We start from the raw sequence: 26,980 nt of genomic DNA on the forward strand, positions 1-26,980 counted from the left end.
ACAAAATAGATCCTTTCATCAAAATGAAAAGCGTGAAGAGAGAAGGTAAATGTTTTCCTGAAAAGTCCCTCTTTCCTTTTGAAGTTGTAAATGTCTGGACACGATGGGTACAAATGTTAAAACTTGTCAACCAAATGGGATATTTGGGGGACGGGGTGACTCGGTAGAGAGGTATGTCCGGGAAAGCTACGGGTTAATTTAAGACTAGGAGCAAAGCCTGGTGCCAATTAGGAGCAGTGAGCGCCACATGTGGGCCAGAGGCAGATAGAAGCCAGAAGCCGTGCGCGATGGAGGCAAACTGAACCAGTGCAGTAAAGTTGAGTTATGTAGATATTTGCGCAGAAAGATTTTCTTTTTTTTCTTCCCCCTCCTCGCCGTGATGATCAAACGGGGCCCATAAATCTGAGAAGTTGGACGCGTGAAAACTTTGGCCACCGTCCCCACGGGGCCCCCTTGCACATTTTCTCCCGTGGAACAACTGCAACATGAAGACTGCCTGTGCGACTTTTGTGCTCCTTTCCATTTCTGCCCTCTGCTCGGGGAGCGGACCCGAGGGGTGCCGGGGGACGCGCTGCTTCCCAGGCCAGGAGTGGAGCAGCAGACCGTGCGTCGGAGCGCACTGCCAGGGGCGCACGGAGGCGTCCGCTTCCAGAAGGCAACCACACCACGCTGCGCAATCTAGGACAGGGCAGGTTTATCCCAGCTACCAGCAAGACGGTCAGTTCCGCCATCGCCACCAAGCTCAAAGCACCCCGATATCCTCCTACAGCGGTGTCCAGAGTCAACACGGAGGCTTTGGAACCGATGGCACCAGGAGGACGAACCCCAGGACTATCACGGCGGAGGTGTTTCATCCCGGCTGCTCCGGCGGGTCTTGTCCGACCACCGTTTCTCATCGTGGGACCGATGATGACAAGGGAGAGTGCAAAGGGATTGGGTGCAAATTGCCCCACAGGGCGAGCCAAAAGCAGCAGCAGCAGCAGCAGTGCGTCGGGAGCGGCTGCAGGACGCATGCTGGAGACGACGGGAGGCGAGACTCTTCTCCCGTTCAAGCGACGGACAGGGCTGCACAGTTTCTCGGCGAGCTCCCGGACTTTGGCTTGGATCGTGGAGCTTGGATACAGCTGGCATGTGACATGATGCCAGGTGAGTGTTAGAGGAGACTTCCTCTAGGACTTTTTAAAAAACTTTGTGATGGAAGGCTGTCTGGAGTTGGGGGAAAGGGTTAATAATATTTAAATATTACACGTCATAGTAACAGATAACTATCATTTCTATCTTGAGGGAACTAGAGCACAGTAAATTATTTTGAGCATCCCCATCTAAGTTTAATGTCTTCCTCAGATCCCTTCCTCTTCTGAAAATATTTTAACACACTCTTCTGAAAATGCAATTACCATTGCATTAATCTATGTCTTGCTGTTCGTAGAAATGCAACATATAGTAACGGGCTTGCACTAAAAATGCATTTAACTTAACCTTCCTTAGGTACTTCAGACTATCATCTCTGGCTTTCCTTCAGTCCTTAGAGCAGCGCAGCGCACAGTAGCCAACTTCGCGGTCAGATAGGCTGCAGCCGGCGGGGTTGGTTTATCAAAATCAAGGAAGTTTTCACGTTTCATGATATTTAAATTCAATTCAAACTCTGATTGTGGTTAGCATAAGTGTGCAAATATAGGCTTTATATCCTCACCTTCCTAAAACAGTGGCCTAATCACATGTGAGAGGAAGCCCTGAACTTTGTCTGATTTATGTTATGTCATTAAAATGCCTCTTAATCCGGGGGGGAAAAAATACAGTCGCATAAAAAGTTTCTTTCTTCCCCACAGGGTCCAACGAGGTTCCATCAGAGGACGCTCTTGTCCTGCAGCTGCAGCTATCCAAGGGCCAGGAGAGATTCGTCGAGGCCCTCAGGGGCCAACAGAGCGAGGTCAAGGAACTGCAGAGACTCCTCAGTGAACAGCAGGGGGCGCTCGTTAACCAACAGAGGGAAATACTGGAGCAACAGAGGAGGATGTTCGATCAGATGGAGCAAGTATGTCTGCAGCGATCGATGAGGAATGATTAATGTTTGGTTACTGGCGATAAGAAGAGCAGATCTAAAAAAAAAAAAAAAAAATCTAAAAAAGAACGATTGATTCCAGGAGTGAATCTGTGTCAAGCATCAATCTTGCAAAAAAAATTATTCACGCCCGCTGAACTTTTCAAATTTTGACACAAACTGGAATGTACTTTATTGGCTTTTCATGTGAGATAAAACAAACAAACAAAAAAACAAATTCATGAAAAGTACTAAGTTCATTTGCATTCAGCTCACAGGGATCAATTCTGCGTAGCACCAGCGCTCAATGCAATTGCATCATGCTGATCCTTTGGAGTTTGACCCTGAGCTAATTTGTAAAGAAGAATGTTTGCTGGAGACATAGAGGCTGGATAGAAAACATCTGTAAACATTCATCCCAAGCCTCTTTTCAAACCCGTAACATCTAATTTTGAAACCCTAATCCTCAGTTTCCTGCAACCTTCAGGTTTCCACTCTTCAGTACTCCTAAATCAAAAAAGAAGGTCATTAGCAGAACCCAGTATAAGTTGATCCTAAGCTGATGATATAATTCAACAACTTGGTTCTGGTGCGCTGGATCTGGGCTGTATCTAAAAGTTGAGTTCTAAGAGTTCTTCCAGCATTATTTTGACTGTACAGACATGGTGTGGAAAGTTTTACACATTGGGTAAAATTTTCAAGACCTTATTTATTGTCATTTTGATGATTATGGCTTAGAGTTAACGAAGACCCAAAATTCAGTGTCTCACAAATTCAGGATAATCTATAAGGTCAATGAAAAAAAAAAAAAGAAGCATATTTTAAACAGAAATGTGAGGTTTCTGAGAAGTTTGTTCACCCAGAACTTGGTTGGGGCTCCTTTTGCATGAATCAATCAAAGCAATGTGGGATGGAAGTGACTGGTCTGTGGTTCTGCTGGGTTGTACTGAAAGGCCAGGTTGCTTTGACAGCAAACTCCAGGTCATCTGCACTGTTGGGTCTGGAGTTCCTCGTCTTCCTCTTGACAGTATGGCGTTGCTTCTCTTTAGGTTTCAGGATAGGCCAGTTTGCTGGACAATCACAGTAACACCATGGTCACGTAACCAAATGTTGGTACATTTAGCAGAGGGGGCAGGTGATAAATCCTGCTGGAAAATTAAATCAGCATCTCCACAAAACGTGTCAGCAGAGAGAAGCATTAAGTGTGCTAAACATTCCGGGTAGACAGCTGCATCGCAGAGGACTTCAGTGGACTAACACCAGCAGATGGCATGGCAAACCCTAAATCATCTCTGACTGTGGAAACTTCACACTCGACTTCGAGCAACGTGGATTCCGTGTCTCTCCACTCTGCCTCCAGACTCTGGGACCTTGACTTGACGTAATAAAACACAAACTTTGTTTTCGTCAGAAGAAGGCAACAGTCCAGATCTGGTTTATGAGAGGCCTGACACGAGAAATGTAACATTTGCAGCCCATGTGTAGGATTTGTTTGTCTCTTGATGCACTGAGTCCAGCCCCAGTCTTTCTGAAGTCTCTCTAAATCCTTGAATGGATGTGTTGTTTTGCATCTTTGTGTTCAAAGTGTGACGTCTGTCGAATGATCACACCGAACTGAAGAGATTTATGTGTGCAGGTAAAAGCCCAGTACAGCGTTTTGATGGACACCGTCAAGCAGACGTCCTTCCAGAACCTTCAGGAGGAGCTGGACAGTCACATGGAAACCCTGAGTGGGCAAGTCAGACCCCATCGAACACAACAAGCTATGTCATTGCATAAAATGGACATGGAGGCCAGTGTGATGGAGGTGAGTTCATGTTATTCTAGACATTGAGATATCTAGATTTGCCTCACATTTTTAAAAAAGGGAAGATTCCTGAACCATCGCACCAGATTAACGCTTCGGTCCTGCTACTGGTTCAGGGATTCTCAGTTTACTGCATTTAATGTGATCAGGTGAGACAACCCCAGCTGGCCTGTGGGAGCTGCGGTCCGGAGGAGTACTGCAGCTACAGCAGCAGACATCCTGGCTGTGAAAAGTGCACGGTTTGCCCTCCTGGCTTCTTCCTGGTCGCCCAGTGTTCTGTCCATGCTGACAGGATCTGCCAGGTTTGCAACTTTACGCTTTCGACGAATGGCTTTCTTAACTCAACTGAGTCATGCCAGTTTGGACTTTTAAAAAAAAAAAAAAATTAAACATTAAACTTTGCCAATACTCTGCTAATGTCGAAAAAACTAAATTTAGAAATTGCAGTGTTTCCATTCAATAAGATGCGAAATTAAAATCACACGTGAATAAGCTTGTTCATGTGATAAGTTGTTAAAAAAACAACATGTCCCACCGTCATCCTCCTACCGCTTTTTCCTTCTTTGTTTTTTCCACCGGTAGTAACGTCACACAGGTCACATGACTCGTGAGATGCAAAAAAGTGTTTATATTGGAGATTTGTGAAATACACACCCATTTCAATTCTGCTGAAAAGCCACTTCATCCATAAAAACCTTCTCTCGAAAAATGTGAGTTTTTTTCAAAGTTAACATGTTTCCATTTAGCAAATTTATTTTCCAGTTCCAATTCCCATAATTGCACTGCCAATGGAAACACAGCTATTGTCAGCTATTATGTGCTAACAAAACACAAAATAATGGTTGGACTGTATTTCTCCAGTAAAGGGAACAAGCAGGCAGAGTCTTGATTCATCATCTGCTCACTGCCACCAGTGGCTCCAACTAGTTTGTTGTTATTACAGGACCGAGATGAATGTCTTGAAATATCAGACTTGTGCAGAGATAAACAGAAGTGCATTAACACTCCAGGTACGATGAATCATGCTTTTATTTATCGACATTGCAATATTTTCTCTCCTTTTTCCGATTGACGGATTTTTATTCCTACTTGTCCAATTTGCTTCCTGTCGTATCACCAGGCGGATTCAAGTGTCAGGGTATGACGGTACGTGACGCCAACTCTGGAATGTGTGGCCACGGCTACTTCTACAACTCTGAGATGGATGAATGTCAGGCCTGCAGCGAGTGCGATGGGGAACCAGTTGTTTCCCCTTGCACCTTAGTCACAGACGCTGTCTGCTCCGGCTCCGTTACCGATGTTCCTGCTTTGTCGCTCTCCTGGTCTGGAGACATAAGTCTGAAGGGTCCAAAAGGCCAGATCCTGGGTCAGGCCTTCCCCAGCGCGCAGCTTCACATACAGGGAAGAGACGACATGGGTCTGGTTTCAGCTGAGGATGGGCAGATGGTCCTAAAGCAGCACGGTTTGGTCTGGCTCGATGGAGTTCTGTCGCTTGGTCACGGCTGCCGTAGCTTCATCCAGGTCTGCCTACGTGTAAACCACACAGACGGGTCCGACGGCCGTGACCTGAGCGGCATACGGGTGGAGCACCAGGAACGAAGGTCTCTTCAAGGCGTCAGCATCAGTGGGGTCGCGGAAGTCGCCCCGGGTCACCTTATGTCCCTGTTTCTTCGGAGCGCCAGCCATCACTGCAACCAAAGCAGCGAAGGTCTGCAGCTTTACGACACCTCTGCAGCCATGCTCTCCCTCCTCTGGCTCTCTCATGACACCGGGGCTGTTGCCATGACAGCACAGGCCGTGGTTTCTGCACATTACCACACAAATTACCGCCCGGCCTTCCGCATCTCCTCCACCTCTGACCCCTACGTAGTGGGGCTGAGTCACGACAGTCGAGGGATCCGTTTCGCAGAGAACGGATCTGTGCGTTTTGTGTTCCAGCAAGCATTGTACTCTATGGGCCAAGCTTGTGTGAGTGACGGCTTTCAGCTGGTGGCATATCTCAACAAAAATGGAACCTCCACTGAGATGTTTCGGGTCTTCAAACCAGGGGTTCACTACCGAGACACATCTATATCTCTGTCTGGAGCCGCCACAGTCAGTCCCGGGGATGCCATTGGCTTTGAGATCCTCTCTCCAGCTCAGTGCAATGTACGCTTCTTTGGCGATGAGTCCGGCATCAGTCTTCTCAGTCTATTTTGGGTCCCTGCTGCCATCTCATCCTCTATGACTGCTTCTGTGGCCAACACTGGCCTTCCATCTGGAGCAGTACGGAACAAGCCTCTGTTCTTCCACCAGACCAGCCCCCAGGTGCCGCAAATGGGGCTGTTGGGGAAAGGATCTCCGAATCAGAAAAAGGACTTTGTCTTCAGGGAGAGTGGCACAGTCAGTGTGGCGTTGGACCTCAAACTCATTCACTCCTGCAACTTGGTCAAGGTGACTCTGCTGAGGCGGAGTGACTCTGAAGGGGGCCGTGAAGCAGAGGGTCTGCGGCCTGTACCCATAGCCCAGCAGGTGGCGGGTCAGATGCTTGAGGGGTGCCAGTGGGCCAGCTTGAGTCTACGAGCATCCTTTCAGGTTTATAATGGCACAGCTGTCTTCTTCATCCTAGACTGTGTACGTGGACGAGTCAATCAAATCAGTCACCAGGCAGGAAGTGGGGTGTCAGCGGTCTGGGTGGCAGCATGATAACAAACAGCCAGAAAGGCCAAAACCTTCCCATATTGATTCTTCCTATTTGAGTTTAACAAGAAGGCCACAAACATTCATAATCTTACTCAGACGCATTGTCATTTAAGGTAATAAATGCTAACCCGAAAGTTTCACTTAGCATTTGCATCAATACCTCTAAGTTAAATGACAAAGTTGCTGCACCACAAAAACAGAAAATATTATCAAGTATTTTATGTCTCTCATCCAAATATATTAGTACATTTTTAATAAGACATAAGCAACTTACAAGTAACTTTTCAGCAAGATCCAGGAACTTGTTTCATGTCTGTCGTTTCTTAATATTGACTTTAATAAATACTGGCAGATTACTTCGCATAAGACATTTTCCCCATGTTATATGTGAGATAATCTACGTTTTCATTAATATTAAAGAATTATTGACTCCTATAGCTCCTATATCTTCCTGAAAAGTTACTTTTAAATTAGTTTTTGTCTTATTTCAAATGTGCTAAGATATTTGCACTAGAAACTAGACAAACGAAACATGGCAAAAATGTTGTGTTTTTGCAGTGTACTCATTTGGCTCTTGAAATATTAGATGTTTCATTTGCCACTTTTCTGGTGTGAAGCCCCTCTTTTACTCTGGGAGGTTTTGTACTGGCAATGCCTCAATCCACATCCAATGGGGATGTTTCATTATTTTCCTATATTGTAATCATAATCTAGTACTCTAAGAACAAAAAATTATATGACTCAAATAAATACATCTGTTAGCAGGAGGTGAATCTAGTGGAATTGGCTTCATTTTTAACTCCTATCTTGGCTATTTATTGCATAAAGCTTCCAGCCATCCATTCATCAATTAGCTATTACCAAGCAGAACCTGGAGCGAATCTAAGGATGCAAAGGGAGAACAGGTAAGCTTCGTAGAAAGAGACTCCAAGCTAGAATTCAAACCCAGGATGTCGCTATCGATCACAAGCATGATTGACAGCACTAAGATGCTCCTCCTGGCTCTGATTGGTTGTTTTTGACCGGAGCGGTGCGTTTCTTCAGACGGCAGTAGCAGCACCGGCATGAGATGGAGGAACTTGAGCTTTTCACAGCTCATCTGTCTAAGCTTATACTGTCGCATCAAAGTGATCATTTTAACAAATATGTGTAAAAACCCCCCAAATATTTTCACCTTCCTAAAAATAATGGACAGAGTCTTTTTTTTTTTTTTTTTTGCCAAAACTGATTTTTTTTTTTTCTTTTTTTGCTTAAATCACTTATTGGCAAAAAAATGACTTTGGCTATTATTTTAGGAAGGTGAAAATACTTTTATGAGTTACATAAACCAGCTTCAAAGTAAACTTCCTACCACTCCAACTATTCATATTCATTTAATTTTACATGCAGTTTTAAAGCTGGTTGATCAGCTATAAAACTGAGTGGCCTACAGTCTCACAATTATTAATCCAACAACGTCAAGGCCTTTAAACTGGATGTTGCTCACGGTGAAGTATGCGGTGGAACATAAATCATTCGTCTGTACTTCGTCAGCAGTAAGCACCATACTGTGCACCCCCCCCCCCCCTCCCCCCCGGCCTCAGGACAAGGTCAGAGTTCATTGCCCCGCTGAAGTTCAAAAGACACAGCAAAAGCCCGCTGTTTCCTCCGTACCGTTTCACTCTGCCGTTGTGTAGCAGACGCTCCCAGAGTTTTTGTCACCTGGAAAATATCTTGTAAATATCGCCTACTGATGGCAAAACAAAGAAATTACATTTCTCTTAATTTTTTTTTTCTTCCATAAGCTGCTTGATGATGTAGTCAGCTACAATTTACTTTTTTTTAAATCTGTTTAGATGAACTACAGGATATTTAATGAAACAGAATTGATCTTTTATATAATGGAAAACCAGTGGTTTATTTGTACATAGTTATTGTTCACTTATTCCCATAAGACAGTCTTTCAAGCTTCAGCTTTCTGTTCTAAATTGTCTTCAGCTTGCATGTTTTTAGTTGCTGTTGTTTCTTTTTGTATATTTAAGTAATTCAGACAGCCTACTCTTGTTACGCCGAAGGGCCTCCAGATAACTCCAGTTGTTTAACACTGGTTTCTATTCATTTTAAGGGCATGTGTTTTACATTAGATGCCAGTCTTGTTGCTGTGAGTGTACTGTACCAATAATGCAGAGTTTGGCTTAAATATGAAGAGAAAGAAAGACTGAGGCCATGTAAAAACAAACAGCCTATTTAAAACGGACAGTGACGTGTATATTTGATGTTTTGCTGTTAATGCAATAAAAATATTTGTCATCAGATCGGCTGTCAAGTCTGATTATGGAGCTGCGTGATTTATAAGGCAGGGTGTAAATGGAAGGCGGACGACATTTCAGAGACGAAGGTGTTAGTTTGTGCAACTTTTATGTTCGTGCAACTTTCCTATTACTGAAGAACTTTGAGCTACTTTACCATGAGCTGTGCTATAAAATAGCAGATGTTGCAAACGCAGTGCTTTGTAGCTTGGACACTTCAATTGACATTCCCTCACAGGTTTCCATGACGCAGATTTCGAATGACGGACTTTTATCAGGTGGAAAAGGATTTCAAAACAAACCAAATCCCAATATAGAATTGAATTTAAATCCCCTTTGTTAAATCAAAAACTTTATTTTTTATTACTAATTACTGCCAGACCTTTAGATTTAAGAAATAACATAAAGTAGGCTAAAACATCTTAAAAAGTAACGCGTCACGCCCCGGATCTAAACAAACTGATGTGTATCTGCTTGAAAATGCTTCCAAAGCCTTTGCTAGGGATTTAGGACTCTGGTGAACCACAGTGAGAGTCATTATCTACATTATCTACAGATGGAGAAAACGTGGAACAGCAGGGAACCTTCGTATTACAGCTAACAACATTTTTAATACTGCATCAGAGCCTCATCCATTAGGCCAACCAACTAGCAGTCTACTACGAGCCATCTTCCCTGGGTTGAGTTCAGTTCTTACGACTCGACAATAAGGAGACACTGGCAAAAATTGGAACTCCACAATAGAGTTTTCGTGGGGAAACTACTGCTGACCAAAAAGGACGCAAAGACCCAACGCATATTTGCTCCTAAAAATAACAATGAAATAAAACAAAAAGATGTTGACGCCAGTGATGCTGCGGTGAAATACAGCGATGCTGCATTTCAGTGTTCAGTGAACTCGAGACAGAACTCTCAGTTTTTCGCTCACCGCTCACAGTCAGAGCTTCTGATTTGCCCGTTGACATGCAACTTGAACTATTGATTTTCAGAGTGATGTGGAATTGAAGGACAAATTTGCATCAGTTGGCTTGGACACATTTTACAAGTGTCTCCCACCAGGCTGTCCTAAACTGACAGCACTGGCTGCAAATATGTCCATGTTTGGGACTACCTGCCTTGGTGAGCAAATTTTGTCACTAATGAATATAAATAAAACAAAGCTGCGCTCAAAGCTCACATATAAGCACTTTAATGAGACTCTGAAACTTTGAAGCTTTGAATATTTGCTGAATTCATTCTGTTAAAGTTAGTGCTAGTCAGTAACAGATTTACAACAAAGAGTTTTGTTGAGTAAAATATACATGTTTTGTATGTACGTTTTTCTAAATGTATACATTTTATGCATCAACAAGAAAGGTGAGGAATCTACTTAATCAAACGTCTGTTTGAAACAGCTGCCACTAAAGACTTCAAATGTGTGAAGTCACATAATTTGTTCAAATTGCTTCCCAGATGTGGAAAATTGATTTTAAATAATTTCTTAATTTGTATCTGTTTAATGTATTCTGTCATGCAGGACAATGTTTTAAGTTAATAATGAATAAATGTTTTTGCAACATTGTGCAATCACTGTGATCAGTTCTTATGCATAATGCACTTAATAAATGTTTAACTGAGTAAAAGTATTGTCGAAATTGCCCATACCTTTCTTAAAAACTCTGTTATTCACAATATATTTGGTAAAAGTGAAATTCGTTTAATATAAAAATCAACAAGTCCACTTTTGTTTTAGTTCTATTTAATCTTGCAATGAGTTTACTAGTGTGGCCCCCTTGAGATCAGACTAAGCTGTATGCGGCCCCTAAAAAAAGTGAGTTTGACACCCCTGACTTAAAGCATGAGAAAACAGAGGTCCATTATGTAGGACATTTGATATCACCCTTAACTGTCCAGTCTATTAATATAGGAGAAGATGCATTTTAATGTCTGAGTCTGACAATATCTGCATCTCCTGTCTATTGTCCTATTGATATGAAACTTATACCAGTAGTTTAGAGAACAAGTGTGATTATGTAGAAAAGGTGAAATCCCACTTAACTCCTTATTTCTTCAAGATAAGAGGGGGATGCATTTTTTGGCAAAGCTAATTATTAGCTTGCCGATATATACATGGCCTGTCTACTTCCCACAAATATAATCTTATTTATATGAAACTCATACCAGTAGTTTGTATAATAGGTGTGATTATGCAGAAAGCCTTACTATGTGTCTGAGTTAGCAGGGATGCTTATTTTGGTACAGCAAATTATTAGCCTGCCGATATTTGCAAGCCCTGTTTTTCAGCTCAAAATGTGTCGATACAGATATGAAAATCATACCAGTAACTTAGTGGGAACAGGACTGTAATCTTGTATATTTAAAGTGGTTTATTGCCTCGTGGTAAACGCACCATAATGGTGCGTTTACACCAAACACGTTACTTGCATCAAAAACGCCTCCGATGCTTCAAGGTCGACGCCTGTGCACTTTGAATGCAGACGCTTGATGCCAAATGCTTGACAACTAGCATTTGGTGCGTCTGGTGTACATTAAAAGACTGTGGAGGCGCGTCGAGGGCACGTCAGCTCTATCCGTTTTCCGTTGGACGCTCTTGACGCCTCAAACGCTCCAAACGATTTAAAACGTGCAACGGCCTTCGTCGAGCCTCCACATAGACTTTCACTGTAAACCAGACGCGCCTGACGCTCAAAAGGAGTTTGGTGTGAACGCAGCAAAATGGACACGCGTTGAACTTGAAGCTTTGGGCACGTTTTTGACGTAACGTGTTTGGTGTGAACGCACCATTAGACAACCCCAAACCTTGACGTTACCAGAACACAAAACTACTCCTAACCTCAGTCTAAACTTAATCTACACCTTAACCCAGATACTAAATATAATGCTTCACAGCATTAGGATCATACTTCAACAACATATATAAGTGAACAATAGAGACTATAGAGTCACCCTTATGTCAAAATTTAATCATTGGAGTGATTTATGACCTTAATAATTAATTGCCTTTAATTTCCAGTGATAGAAGATGTAACTAAGTCTCAGCGAGAAAAGGTATTTAAGAAATAAACACAGATTCACTGATTGAATTTGTGTTTGTTATGCAGCATATATTTGAATTGCATATCAAATATATGATATGCAATTTATATGTATGTAAGAGTTTAGTTCTTACAGATTTAGTTTTTTGAATGGATGAAGGAAATCACAAACTCATAGTCAGCACTGACTAGTCATGCTACCAGTTAAACTGTAGGGTTTTTTTTAGATGTTGGTGATTTAGAGGTATGTTTCACTCTTATGCAAGGACAAGGGCTTTTTTCCTCTCACAACTGACCCCCCCACACACACACACACACACTCACACACACCTACAGACACAGACACACAGATGGTGTGCTGAGCAGGGCAGGGGTCACCCCTCTCCCCTTCACGCTGTGTATCAGGAAGACAATCTGTTTAAAACCAGAGGTATTACAACACTAAAATTTTATTTACATTTCTCTAGGTATAATATATACTATATATTATTATTGATTAAATGTAACACTTATTGTTTTTCATACTTAATTGTATTCTTTTTATAAAATCATAGAGGTGAGAAGGAGTTTATGAAAACAAAGTGTCACAAAGATGGGATTAACAGATGTCAAAAGAATGATTATTTTTTAAGGAGGGGGAGAGAGAGAGGCATCCAGTCACCAGAAATTAAAAGCAATTAATTATTAAGGTCATAAATCACTCTATCGATTAAGTTTTGACATATTGTGCTGTGGCAGCTGAAGGAGGAACAGCTTATCCTGCTCTCTCCTGTCTTTACTGATAACTTTGCCTGTGAGTTACTTTTTAAAGTGACAGTTTTTATAGTTATATTTACATTATCGACATGATAACTGGATTACTTCAAACCTAAGGACTGGGGGATTTTCTTACTTTTACCTTTATTTTTTTACCTTACTTTTCTTCATCTCCAAGTTGAACCAGGGCAAAATGCCTCCAGCTAACCCCAAGGGACATTAGCAGTATTATACAACGACTTCAGTCTATAGAAATGAAGATCAAACTGCTGGAAGTGAACTTTGAGATCAACGCTACCTGTGGAAATCAGACAACTCTTCCTCAAATCAACGGAGAGGCCGTACGCCTCGCATCAAGCAGCTCACCCTGGAACGCTCTGGGTGCCAAGCCGAAGCAAAAGTCTCACACTGCAGATCCGTGGAGACAACTAACAGGGAGAAATCCCTCACCTGGACGAATCAGCGTGGCCGGCTCTGAGCCGAAACCCACCTTCAACCTCAATACCTGCTAAACCAAAAGACAACAAACAAGCAGACGCAATCTTAATAAACATGGGACAAAGCTACTCACTGCAAATCCATCCATCCATCTTCTTCTGCTTATCCGGGATCGGGTCGCGGGGGTAGCAGCTTCAGAAGGGAGGCCCAGACTTCCCTCTCCCCAGCCACTTGTTCCAGCTCTCCCGGGGGAATCCCGAGGCGTTCCCAGGCCATAGTCATTGTTTATAGCCCCTCATATAGACATAGTCCCTCCAGCGTGTCCTGGGTCTTCCCTGGGGTCTCCTCCCGGTGGGACGTGCCCGAGCCACCTCACCAGGGAGGTGTCCAGGAGGCATCCTGACCAGATGCCCCTCAACTGGCTCCTCTCGACGTGAAGCAGCAGCGGCTCTACTCTGAGTCCCTCCCGGATGACTGAGCTTCTCACCCTATCTCTAAGGGAGAGCCCAGCCACCCTATGGAGAAAACACATTTCGGCCGCTTGTATCCACGATCTCGTTCTTTCGGTCATGACCCAAAGCTCATGACCATAGATGAGGGTGGGAACGTAGATCAACCGGTTAATCGAGAGCTTCGCTTTTTGGCTCAGCTCTCTCTTCACCACGACGGACTGGTACAGCACCCGCTTAATGGCAGACGCTGCGCCAATCCACCTGTCGATCTCCCGCTCGCTTCTTCCCTCATTCGTGAACAAGATCCCGAGATACTTGAACTCCTCCACTTGGGGCAGGACACCCTCCCCCCCCGACCCGGAGAAGGCACTCTACCCTTTTCCGGGGTAGAATCAGGCCATGGTGAGAACCAATGTGCTCCTGGAACGGACACAGAAGACTTTAAAAATTAAAAGAACCATGATGACAACCAGTTCCCTATCGTTCCTGACTCGTACATGTCCAGAAAAGTGTGCCCGATTCTGTGAAATATTGTGGTCTTTGGCGTTTCCTCCAGCAACAAGATCTCGTCCTCTGATTTTTTTGCTGTCCTGGATTTGGCTCTGTCCAGCTTAATTTTCAAAACAACAATCTCCTTGTTTAGTTGGTCATTTTCCGCTTCCAGGAATTCAATCTTTTCTGTCATCTTCCTCAGAGAATCCCGTGCGTTTTCTCTTATATTTCTGTTTGTCCGTTCCTGGAGCACATTGATTCTCACCATGGAGTCGTAGTCAGTTTGTAATCGTTGTGTCGTATTCCTGGCTTCGTCCAAATCTGAATTGAGATGTCTGATTTTTTGTTCATAATGTTCATTGCGACATCGTAGCATCTCATTCACTGTTTGACAGTTTCTAATGTCGCTCTTGCTCTGGCTACGTTGGAGACACCCGATTTTTTTACTCAACATTGCCACCATGTTTTTAAGCTGCTCGTTTTCGCGCTCGTATTTCATGCAGCTCCTCTCCAAACTGTTTGTTCCTTCCACCAGGAAAACGTTTCCTCCCAGTGAAGTAGTCTTTACTTTTGCCAAAAAATAATCCTTCTCTGCCATGGTACTTGTCTCTTCGTGTCGAACCTAAAACCGCAAATAAATTTTTCTGTGGAATCTGGGAATACAGAGACAGTGACCAGTGATGTCACAGACAGGATGAGTGACATCACTGCTTCACATCAAAGCCACAAGAAGTCTGTTGCGTGGGCGGGGGGATGGGGGGGATGTTTTTTTTTAAACTTTATTCTCAGATACACTGTAAAACGACAGAGTGAAACATTTGTTATGCCTCCAGAAAAACAAATACAGATAAATACAGATAAACATATTGAAGAAAAAGCTAAGGGGCTTCGGTTCCCAAATCAAAGCAGTACAGATTTAAATTATTTTAGTAGCTATTTTTTGTCAGAGTCTTTCATAGTCAGGATATAAAACTTAACTTCATTGTAAAATGCAGCAAGGCATGGCTTTCTCTACCTGGAACAATGACTATGATATTTAGCTAGTGGCAATAAAGGATTTATGAAAAACTCAGAATTGTTAAGCATGATTTTAGTGAGGCCAAGTAAGAAATCTTCCCATAATATCATAAATTGTGCTTCTATGTTGTTGTGGATAAAGTCACACAGATTCTGCCAAAAAGCATCAACAAAGTTACAGCGCCAAAACAAGTGGACAGCAGTTTAAGGATATGAATCACAAAATGTACAATTTACATCAAATTCTTTCTTGAATATTTAATTCTCATAAAAGGATTAGTGCAAACATCTGCGATAGCTTTTCATTTTAAACGGGTAGGATATTCTGATGAAGTGATATTTTTGTGTTTTTGTCGTGTAAATTATTCCAATGCTATGCTAAGCATAACTTCTAAGCTTCCACTTCAGTCTCGTCACATAAAGAAATGAGTGATCAGAAATGATCATATTTAACATTAAGACAGCCTGCTATAGTTTTCGTTTTGTAAACATCTTACACCGACTGAGCCATTTATCCCTGCTGCGGTAGGAAATGACGAGGCAGCACAGGTGGTCAGAACCACGGCTCATGTTAGATCCTTTTTTCTGGATACGGTGTGATTGATGATAAATTCTTGTTGAACTTCTGTCTTTTTTTTCTGTTTTGTTTTTTTTTTCCTCTTAAAATAGCCGAGGATTCTTCTGCAAGGCTGCTGGACGATTTGTTTGGCAACACTAAAACTGTTCCCTGCATTTACTGGCTGCCCCTCACAGAGGAGCAGCTGAGAGACGCCACAGCTTTTACACTGATTTTAAATGTTGTTTTTTTTTACTTTTTGTTGCCTTATAAACACAAACTTCAGCGTATTTTGTTTGAATTTTAATTAATATATTTGCAAAGTTTAAGCAGAAAGAATTTTTTGAACAGTTTTTCATTATAATTGTTTGAAAAGTGTGGCATTCTGATATTCCAAAATAAAACTCAGCCAATTGCTTTTTTTTTTTTTCTTTTCTTGATCTGTTAACATGTAATAAATGCACTGCGAAAACACAAACTCTGACCAAGTAGTTTTGGTCTAGTTTTTTAGTACATGAAGTAAGACAAAACTAACTTCATGCAGTTAGTTTCGTCTTACTAACTACAAGTTAGTAAGACATTTTCATTTAAAAATGAATTTAAATTCATTTTAAAATTTGTAATTTAAAAATTATTTACTTTTCAAAGTAAATAATTATATTATTATATTAATTTTTAAAAAGTACTAGTTCCTCTGACGGATCAAACTTTTAACAAGATATTTTTCCCATAAGTGAAATAATCTGCCAGTCGAACTAATGCTTCTTTAAAATCAATGCTAAGGAATTATTAACTTAAAACAATCTCCTCTGTTGTGTGTAAAAGTTACTTGTAACAGACAGAATACACATAAAAAGTAAAAGCAAAGTGCAGTACTAACTGGTGCATCAAACCAGAAGGATATCATAATTACCGGCAAAATAAAACACATTCACATTTGTTCTATATAAAAAAAAAGTTATTCAGAACTTGATTTAAATAATTGTAAATGTCCACATCTCGAATGAGTAAATCAAAAAGCTGATTTATTTCAATAATATTAAAAGTTGGCCTCCATATGGATTCCTTGCACACAATGTTATACATCTACAGCATTTATTTCTAATTATTTCACACCTGGCCCGCATGCCCCGATGAAGGAGGATTTGGTAATGTAATTAGATTAGATGTGTTGCCACCCCCTCGCCACTAGAGGCAGTAGCAGGCCCGAAAAGATGCGACTAAGGAGCAGATTTAGAAGTACACCGAAAGCTACACAATTTGTTAAAAACTGTGAGCTGCGCTGAAGTAAATAAAAGAGAGAAGTTCAAATACATGCTGAGAGTGAAAATCCTTCCTAAAGGTGAAAATATATCGCAGATTTAAAAAGAAAATAAAAACGGGAGGCTGCAGATCATATAGGAAATAGCGCCCCCTTCACTTCCGGTGTGCAATGGTCCCGTTTCCATATAAGGCATGAGTCTGACAGTGGTCCGTCCCCGCCCCTTTCTGTTTGCTGCTGCGAGGTGTACTTGACGCTTTTAGCTCAAAATAGGTAGTGTGGAAAAGGCTGTATAACAAACTGCCATGCTGAGCCTTTAAGGGGCGGGGCTTAGAGCAGCTGCAGCATGCAGACGTAAAAGAGAGAAAAAAAGAGTAGAGTGGAATGGGAATATAGTTTATGTTCGCATTTTGTTTTAACTTGCTGTTTGCCGTTTATTGTTACTCCTCGATGTGTGTGCGTGGAAATACAAGTAAGTGATGTTACATATTAATAATATTGTTTATTTAGCAGAGTATTTTAGTTTTACCCTTAACACTAGGACTACCAGGATTTTGAGAAATTCCTATCTCTACCAAGAGGGGCCAGATTGGGTATCTTCCTAGAGCTACCGAGAGAGGGCCAAACTGAGTTATTAGCATTCAAATGTGGCCAAACTGACGACTCTGAATGGTCTAATTAGCATCCCTGTAGATGAGCAGGGGGGAGGAGAGCCAAACTCACTACATCAACTTTCACGCTGATTGTCCTTGGAACAGGATAGATATTTTGAAAATAACTACTTCTGGTGGTTCCCAGATCTGGGAGACTTTGCACATGCAAATTTGCATGCTGCCTTTTGTGCTGTGGAGTATAAATATCTGGACATTCACTCAGCTTTTTAGTTTGCAAGAATCAAGATGGCGAAGAGGACACAGAAGCTGATGAATGCTGAAGAGGCTTTGGAATTACTTATGCAGAATTTCAAGCCTTGGGATTCAGAAGGAGAAGATATAGATGAAGAAGTCATAGACAAAGAAGACCTAGACGCTCAACCGGATTCGGACTCTGAGCTCTCTTCAGGTTAGTTTTCTCAACCTGCCTATTTTATTTTCCTGACTATTTTGTTATTTAGAAAGAAACAAAAAGTTGATTTGAAATTGTTTTTCTTGCAGATGAGGAGACTCTCCCGCTACCAAAAAAGAGAGCTCGTTCGGGGAGTGAGCCGACAGAGACCACGAAGGATGGTACAGTGTGGCGGCAGGAACAAGTGGGGACACATCTCCATTTCACTCCAATTGAGCCGTACGCCAAAGATGGAGAGCCAAGCGCTAAGGCCAGTCGAAGCATCCGGAGTCGCCTTCAGAGCTTCCTCTGTTTTATTACTCTGGAGATGCTTCGTACCATTCAACAGTGGACCACCCAACATGCAAGTCAGGAGCAGCAGGATTGGTTCATGGATCTCTCGGAACTAATGGCATTTATTTCAGTCATTATCTTGCGGGGGGTGACCAAGGTTCCATCACTATGTGACAGCTGGTCAGCAAACCTGGGAAACCCAATGATCATTTCAACTATGGCCCGAAACCGCTTCCAAAACATCATGCGACACCTACGCTTTGATGACATGTTTACACGCCGTGAGCGAGCGGAGACCAACAGATTCGCTGCAATCTCTGATCTTTGGGAATCGTTTGCCGCTAACTGCATCTCATCCTACAGCCCTGGTCGACACATAACTGTTGTTGAACAGCTTTTCCCCACAAAAACCCGCTGCTGTTTCCTTCAATACATAGCAACAAAACCGGACAAGTTTGGCATCAAGTTTTGGGTGGCTTGCGACTTGAAATCAAAGTACATCTGCAATGTCTTCCCATATCTTGGCAAGGACCCCAGTCGTCCCAGCGGGGAGAGACTGTCCGAGACTGTAGTGATGAGGCTGATGGAACCGTTCATGGACAAGGGCAGAACTGTAACCACGGACAATTTCTTCACATCACTGTCACTTGCGCAACGACTGCGTAGCCGGAAAACCACCATCCTCGGCACAGTCAACAAGTGTCGCAGGGAAATTCCACAATCCACTAAACGGAAGGATCGCACTGAATTCACCACTCAGGTGTTTTCAACCTCTGATGCCACGCTGACTGTGTATGTGCCCAAAAGGAAGAAGGTCGTTTACATTCTCAGCAGCATGCACAGCGTGGTTGAGACTGAGGATACCACCAGAAGAAAGCCAAACACCATCAAACAATATAACAAAGCAAAGTGCGGTGTGGATGTGATGGACAAAATGGTGCGGGAGTACAGCGTGCGTGCAGGAACACGGAGGTGGCCAGTTGCCGTGTTCTACAACATGATTGACATGGCAGCACTGAATGCGCATGTGCTGTATCAGGCATGCACTGTGGTGCAGGAGAGACGGGTGGACTTCCTGGTGGAGCTCGCAAAAGAGTTGGCTAACTCTCATGTGAGTGAGAAGAAGGCGTGCAAGGAGCAACTGCTTTGCCAACAACCTGCCACACCCAGTCCAGGCAAAAGGGCAAAGTGCCAAATCAACCGTCGATGCATTAAAAATAGTACAAATAGGAGATGCGTTGACTGCTTCAAATACGCATGTGGCAAATGCAGCAAGCCCATGAACTGGCAGTGCCAGATGTGTGCCGACAGTGCAGACAGTGCACAGAATGAGGGCTGAAATGCCACTCACACACACACACACGCAGCCCCCTGCTGTCCCACTGTGCCTATTGCAAATAATTGTGGAATTGTTTTATTTCTTGTATTTTTTTTAATTGTTATTAATGACAAAAATAAAAAGCATTCAAACAAATAACAGTTGTTCTTTTGTATATTTTTTTTGTATATCTTCTGTATCCTCTTCTCCATCCTGCTTCTTGCAAACTAAAAAGCCTCTTGACCTCTTGACTTAGACACAAATACATCTGGTACCTGTCTGTAAAATTTCTAATCGTCCATTTAAAATATTAAAAATAATTCATTGTGCTTTTTTGCTAAAATAAAACTAAGCTAAATATAACATATATATCATCTTTATATTACATAAGCAGGGAAATTACTTAGCTTTTGCAGCATAGAGAATAGAGACTATCTACAACTTGAAGTTGTAGATAAAATAAAATAAAGAAATAACATGAAATTTAAATTGATTAAGCACACACAAATATACACTACTGTGCAGTTTTGAGTTCACCACTGAGTTTGCGAATCTTGGAAGTCATCTTGTTGGAACCAAGCTCCATCAGGATCTTCTGAAGGGCCTCAAAGGTGAACCTGAAACCCTGTGGATACTCCATGTTAAGAGCATAGCAAAGTCCAAAGAGCATTGCCACTCCGGCTGCAAGAGAAGGCAACTCATTGAGGACTTCCACACCATCAATGACAATCCCAACGTCTTGGGGCTGCTGTAGAGGGCTTGAATTCTCTCTGAAGATGAAGACTGCCATGATGGTCCTCTCCAGCTCCTGCTCGGCTTGATCTTTCTGGGAGACCTGAGGCAAAATATACGAAATATGCAACTGAACAACTGCAGTCTGGCACACCTCATTAATCACTATATACTGTATAATGGCATAACCCGTGATGAATAAAGTTGAATCATCATTGTGACAGAAAATATCTGGACATACCATGTATTCCTTTATAAGGTCCTCAACACGTTCTCCCAGGTAGATGATGAGAGCTCTTCTTGAAAAATGCTCGCTGCATTCTTTGCATTTCCACATCCAACCTGAAAAAAGGAAAGCAGACCAGTAAATATTTAGAAAATGCAATGAACAGAAATCTTAGTTTGTTTAGTTTTAATGACAGTCTGGTAATCTACATACCTAAATACAATGTTGAGTCTAGCGGTAGTAAAGAACATTGAGCTGCATGTTTTGTATGAACTAAGATATACACAGAAATTCATTCATTCAACATCATTATAGCTACTACTGCGCTCTTACAATCAGAGCCACCCTAATGTAAAAATGACTGCAGGCAAATGCAACACTGTACTTGGCCCCCTGTCCCCTTCATTAGAGATTTGCTTTAATAGAGTAAGCTTGGTTGAAGTTGGCATGTTCACTTTTTGAAGCACTCTGCCTGCCACACTGATCTTGCAGACTACTTCGACTGAAATAAAATAAATAAATTAATTAATTAAATCGTTTGGTCCACTTAATCTCGTCTCCACATTCATTTGGTTTTTCTGAACGTTGCAACCCAACAGTTTTACTGGCTCACGCGTGCGAAGTCACACTTCATAAGATACCTGCCAGCATGCCATGACATATCTCTGAAAACACAATGCATTCGGAAAATGCAGTTCTTAACCTACAGGAAATGGGGCAGTGTCGTGAACAAAATGCCTGAAAACCAGTTGTAGAGCCGAACAAAAAGTTTAAGGTTTAACAAGGAGATTCGCTTACCGAGAGCATACCCTGTGCAACCGTTTTAACAGTTGGACAAACCAGCATGGCGAACACTGGGAAACATCACCTACCATACCATACAAGTATAATGCATGCACAAAACACCATTAATTTTCAACAGGCCTCGCTACCATTAACAAACTGGGACTTTACAATCATAGTGGTATAAACACACTAGACTAACTAATTGCTAACATGGCTTAACATGTGTTGAGCTAGTCAAATTCACGGTGTAGCCGAGTGGTGGAAGCTATTGATTGGTAACGAATTATGCCTACCTTGATTAATTCCAGCTACAACCAAACAATGTACACATAGTAATATTTCTCGTGAAATACGTGTAAGTTCAGAAATTACACCACATTTAACCCGGCGAAAAAAGAAAGCGTTTACTGGGATACCCACATTTAGGCGGGACATTCAGCTTGCTAACCAGGTGACATTAACTCAGTCTTTTGCATTAATACAATTGTAGGCTTGTTAAGACACGTTTACATCAGTTTAGTTTAGTACTTACCGCAGGTTTATTCTTTGATGACGTGCTGGGACGTTAATCATTCTTTCTTCCCCATGCAGAAACGGACGAAGCTCTCCAAGCACTTCTCCCCAACTTCTTCTCACGTGACTCAGATTGAAAATATGACATCATTTCCTTTCAGTATGTTTTGAGAGGAACCAAAATATTTGCTTTCTTTCCTTCAGAAGTGTTATTAATTCAGTCTGAATCAAAATTGACACCTCAGAATGCAAAAAAATAGACTTTCACAACCAAGTCAATTATTTTACAATGTATTCAATGGTAGTTATTAGCTTGAATGAACAACTCTGTGCTTCACTTTTTCCAGTGTAGGTGCTACACCAGTCACAGATTAGACCAGCCCAACTGTATGAGAGATATCCATGTATTCTGTGATGCCTCTGAACAGGCATATGGATCAGTGGCTTATCTCAGAACAGAGAGTCCAGAAGGAGAAGTCGAGGTTGCCTTCCTTGCAGCTCGATCTCGTGTTGCTCCAAAGAAGCAGCAATCTGTTCCTCGGTTAGAGTTGTGTGCCGCTCTAACAGGTGCTCAGCTCTGCAAAGTCGTCAGCTCTGAGTTAACTCTTCCCATACGCAGCTGTACCTTGTGGTCTGACTCAGCCACAGTCCTAACCTGGTTGGGTTCAGACTCCTGCAGATACAAGGTTTTTGTGGGCACTCGTGTGGCAGAAATACAAGATATGACGGAAGCTTCCACGTGGAGATATGTGCCCTCAAGAGACAACCCAGCAGATGATATTACTCGTGGCCTCACTATCCAAGACATCTGCAAAGGCAGTAGATGGACCGATGGACCTGAATTCCTGAAACTAGCTCCAGGTTACTGGCCTGACCTATCACCTCCACCCCAGAGTAATCCTGAAGGTGAGCTGAAACGACAAGCTGTTTGTCTAACTGTGTCCAGCTCCAGTGTTCCAGATCCACGCCAGCACCAAACTTGGGACAGCTACTTGGAGGCCATCGTACATCACAATCACGGGGCGGCTGACCCCAACCACCCTATCACTGCTGATTCCTATGCTGCTGCTGAGATGGAAGCTCTACAACGAGCCCAAAGGGAATCATTCTTGGAGGAAATCACCCTGTTAATGGCCGGTAAACCTATTGCCAAATATAGTTGTCTTCTTTTACTTGCACCTGAGTTTGATGAAAAAACAGGGCTCATCAGAGTAGGAGGCCGTCTGCGCCGGAATCCTGACCTGGCTGTAGATGAAGTTCACCCTATTGTTCTGGACCCCAGACACGCTCTGACCCAACTCATCATACAAGATTATGATAGGAAGCTTCAACATCCTGGGCCAGAAAGGGTGTTCGCTGAGATCAGAAGGAGGTATTGGGTGCTACGTGGACGTGAAGCAGTACGCCGCCATCAGAGATCCTGCGCTGAGTGCAAGAGGTGGAAAGGTCAACCTAACCCACCCCGGATGGCGGATCTCCCTCCAGCCAGACTGCGTCTATTCAAGCCGGCATTTTATTCCACGGGGGTGGATTGTTTTGGGCCATACACCATCAAGATCCGACGCAGTCATGAGAAAAGGTGGGGAATACTGTTTAAATGTCTAACTACAAGAGCAGTGCACCTTGATTTGATCCCGAGTATGGACACAGATGCGTTCTCAATGGCTCTGAGACGCTTTGTAGCCAGGCATGGGAAACCCAAGGAGATCCTCTGTGACCAGGGGACAAACTTCAGAGGAGGAGAACGTGAGCTGCAGGAAGCATTTCAAGCTCTTCACCCTGACCTCAAAGAGCAGCTAGCTTGCCAGCAAATCAAGTTCATTTTCAACCTCCTGGTTCCCCGCACTTTGGAGGTTGCTGGGAGCGTGAAATTCGCTCGCTAAAGACTGCTCTTCAAGTCATCATTGGAGCCCAAATCGTCACTGAAGAGGTGCTGCACACCGTTCTGATTGAAATCGAGGGAATGCTTAACTCAAAACCCCTAGGTTACATCTCATCTGAAGTAGCAGATCCACTTTACTAGTGTGGCCCCCTTGAGATCAGACTAAGCTGTATGCGGCCCCTAAAAAAAGTGAGTTTGACACCCCTGACTTAAAGCATGAGAAAACAGAGGTCCATTATGTAGGACATTTGATATCACCCTTAACTGTCCAGTCTATTAATATAGGAGAAGATGCATTTTAATATCTGAGTCTGACAATATTTGCATCTCCTGTCTATTGTCCTATTGATATGAAACTTATACCAGTAGTTTAGAGAACAAGTGTGATTATGTAGAAAAGGTGAAATCCCACTTAACTCCTTATTTCTTCAAGATAAGAGGGGGACGCATTTTCTGGCAAAGCAAATTATTTGCCTGCCAACATCTGCTTACCCTATATATTTTCCCCAAATATTGTCCTATTGATATGAAACTCATACCAGCAGCTCATAGAACAAGTGTGATTATGTAGAAAAGGTTATTTCAATCTTAACTCTTTACTTCTTCAAGATAAGAGGGGGATGCATTTTTTGGCAAAGCTAATTATTAGCTTGCCGATATATACATGGCCTGTCTACTTCCCACAAATATAATCTTATTTATATGAAACTCATACCAGTAGTTTGTATAATAGGTGTGATTATGCAGAAAGCCTTACTATGTGTCTGAGTTAGCAGGGATGCTTATTTTGGCACAGCAAATTATTAGCCTGCCGATATTTGCAAGCCCTGTTTTTCAGCTCAAAATGTGTCGATACAGATATGAAAATCATACCAGTAACTTAATGGGAACAGGACTGTAATCTTGTATATTTAAAGTGGTTTATTGCCTCGTGGTAAACGCACCATAATGGTACGTTTACACCAAACACGTTACTTGCATCAAAAACGCCTCCGATGCTTCAAGGTCGACGCCTGTGCACTTTGAATGCAGACGCTTGATGCCAAATGCTTGACAACTAGCATTTGGTGCGTCTGGTGTACATTAAAAGACTGTGGAGGCGCGTCGAGGGCACGTCAGCTCTATCCGTTTTCCGTTGGACGCTCTTGACGCCTCAAACGCTCCAAACGATTTAAAACGTGCAACGGCCTTCGTCGAGCCTCCACATAGACTTTCACTGTAAACCAGACGCGCCTGACGCTCAAAAGGAGTTTGGTGTGAACGCAGCAAAATGGACACGCATTGAACTTGAAGCTTTGGGCACGTTTTTGACGTAACGCGTTTGGTGTGAACGCACCATTAGACAACCCCAAACCTTGACGTTACCAGAACACAAAACTACTCCTAACCTCAGTCTAAACTTAATCTACACCTTAACCCAGATACTAAATATAATGCTTCACAGCATTAGGATCAGGCTTCAACAACATATATAAGTGAACAATAGAGACTATAGAGTCACCCTTATGTCAAAATTTAATCATTGGAGTGATTTATGACCTTAATAATTAATTGCCTTTAATTTCCAGTGATAGAAGATGTAACTAAGTCTCAGCGAGAAAAGGTATTTAAGAAATAAACACAGATTCACTGATTGAATTTGTGTTTGATATGCAGCATATATTTGAATTGCATATCAAATATATGATATGCAATTTATATGTATGTAAGAGTTTAGTTCTTACAGATTTAGTTTTTTGAATGGATGAAGGAAATCACAAACTCATAGTCAGCACTGACTAGTCATGCTACCAGTTAAACTGTAGGGTTTTTTTTTAGATGTTGGTGATTTAGAGGTATGTTTCACTCTTATGCAAGGACAAGGGCTTTTTTCCTCTCACAACTGACCCCCCCAAACCCCCCCCCCCCCCACACACACACACACCTACAGACACAGACACACAGATGGTGTGCTGAGCAGGGCAGGGGTCACCCCTCTCCCCTTCACGCTGTGTATCAGGAAGACAATCTGTTTAAAACCAGAGGTATTACAACACTAAAATTTTATTTACATTTCTCTAGGTATAATATATACTATATATTATTATTGATTAAATGTAACACTTATTGTTTTTCATACTTAATTGTATTCTTTTTATAAAATCATAGAGGTGAGAAGGAGTTTATGAAAACAAAGTGTCACAAAGATGGGATTAACAGATGTCAAAAGAATGATTATTTTTTAAGGAGGGGGAGAGAGAGAGGCATCCAGTCACCAGAAATTAAAAGCAATTAATTATTAAGGTCATAAATCACTCTATCGATTAAATTTTGACATATTGTGCTGTGGTAGCTGAAGGAGGAACAGCTTATCCTGCTCTCTCCTGTCTTTACTGATAACTTTGCCTGTGAGTTACTTTTTAAAGTGACAGCTTTTATAGTTATATTTACATTATCGACATGATAACTGGATTACTTCAAACCTAAGGACTGGGGGATTTTCTTACTTTTACCTTTATTTTTTTACCTTACTTTTCTTCATCTCCAAGTTGAACCAGGGCAAAATGCCTCCAGCTAACCCCAAGGGACATTAGCAGTATTATACAACGACTTCAGTCTATAGAAATGAAAATCAAACTGCTGGAAGTGAACTTTGAGATCAACGCTACCTGTGGAAATCAGACAACTCTTCCTCAAATCAACGGAGAGGCCGTACGCCTCGCATCAAGCAGCTCACCCTGGAACGCTCTGGGTGCCAAGCCGAAGCAAAAGTCTCACACTGCAGATCCGTGGAGACAACTAACAGGGAGAAATCCCTCACCTGGACGAATCAGCGTGGCCGGCTCTGAGCCGAAACCCACCTTCAACCTCAACACCTGCTAAAACAAAAGAAAACAAACAAGCAGCTGCAACCAAAACGGTTCTACCGACCCCGCTCCCAAGGACAGAGCGACCCGCCCGGGCCTCAAGACATTCTGACTCTGTGGGAATCCCACTGAAAAACAGATTTTCTGCACTCCAGCCTGAGCCTCTGAGTGAAACCTCGCCTTCAAACATCAACAATGAGGCAACACCAACACATCCACCCCCAAGCCCCAAAGGACAAAGCAGGTAAACCACCAGCTAAACGAAAGGTATCCCAAAAGTGCTTATTGTTGGAGATGAGGCAGTAAATGGAATCAGTCACGTTTGCAATCACAAGAAAATGAGAGTGATTTCTTCTCCTGGTGACACTGTATCTGATTTAACTCGCAAAGTTCTCTCTCTAACCGCTGATCGGCCAAATATTTATGTTGTGCATGTTGGAGCCAACGATCTGGCAAAGCAGAAACTTCTGAAAAAGGACTTTAATATTCTTCTAAACACTATGGGAAAGTTAAA

At 42.3% G+C, this 26,980-nt stretch overlaps 2 protein-coding genes and 1 long non-coding RNA gene across 3 annotated transcripts; 2 read left to right on the plus strand and 1 right to left on the minus strand.

Annotated features, from left to right (window-relative positions):
- Positions 1–238: 238 nt before the first annotated feature.
- LOC114147017 (uncharacterized) lies at positions 239–7,303 on the plus strand. The gene is made up of 6 exons (XM_028021529.1): positions 239–1,146; positions 1,830–2,035; positions 3,678–3,848; positions 3,998–4,150; positions 4,792–4,858; positions 4,969–7,303. The coding sequence occupies exons 1-6, from the start codon at positions 486–488 to the stop codon at positions 6,531–6,533; spliced, it is 2,823 nt and encodes a 940-aa protein (XP_027877330.1). The 5' UTR covers positions 239–485; the 3' UTR covers positions 6,534–7,303.
- Positions 7,304–12,960: 5,657 nt separating this feature from the next.
- LOC114145773 (uncharacterized) lies at positions 12,961–26,671 on the minus strand. The gene is made up of 2 exons (XR_003595765.1): positions 26,476–26,671; positions 12,961–13,114 (listed from the first exon to the last, which is right to left on the minus strand). It is a non-coding gene; the product is annotated as an uncharacterized LOC114145773 (long non-coding RNA).
- Positions 17,622–19,634, plus strand: LOC114145772 (piggyBac transposable element-derived protein 4-like). Its single transcript, XM_028019331.1, has 2 exons — positions 17,622–17,887; positions 17,980–19,634. The coding sequence occupies exons 1-2, from the start codon at positions 17,725–17,727 to the stop codon at positions 19,500–19,502; spliced, it is 1,686 nt and encodes a 561-aa protein (XP_027875132.1). The 5' UTR covers positions 17,622–17,724; the 3' UTR covers positions 19,503–19,634.
- Positions 26,672–26,980: the final 309 nt, after the last annotated feature.

Source organism: Xiphophorus couchianus, chromosome 6 (genome assembly GCF_001444195.1).
Source record: "Xiphophorus couchianus chromosome 6, X_couchianus-1.0, whole genome shotgun sequence".
Classification (NCBI taxonomy): Eukaryota; Metazoa; Chordata; class Actinopteri; order Cyprinodontiformes; family Poeciliidae; genus Xiphophorus; species Xiphophorus couchianus.

Excerpts from the sequence above, each read along its gene's own strand:
- LOC114147017 (XM_028021529.1), top strand. The coding sequence starts at position 486 with ATGAAGACTGCCTGTGCGACTTTTGTGCTCCTTTCCATTTCTGCCCTC. Across the intron at positions 2,036-3,677 it reads TGTTCGATCAGATGGAGCAA|GTAAAAGCCCAGTACAGCGT; the intron begins GTATGTCTGCAG and ends TTATGTGTGCAG. Across the intron at positions 4,151-4,791 it reads ATGCTGACAGGATCTGCCAG|GACCGAGATGAATGTCTTGA; the intron begins GTTTGCAACTTT and ends TTGTTATTACAG.
- LOC114145772 (XM_028019331.1), top strand. The coding sequence starts at position 17,725 with ATGGCGAAGAGGACACAGAAGCTGATGAATGCTGAAGAGGCTTTGGAA. Across the intron at positions 17,888-17,979 it reads GGACTCTGAGCTCTCTTCAG|ATGAGGAGACTCTCCCGCTA; the intron begins GTTAGTTTTCTC and ends TTTTTCTTGCAG.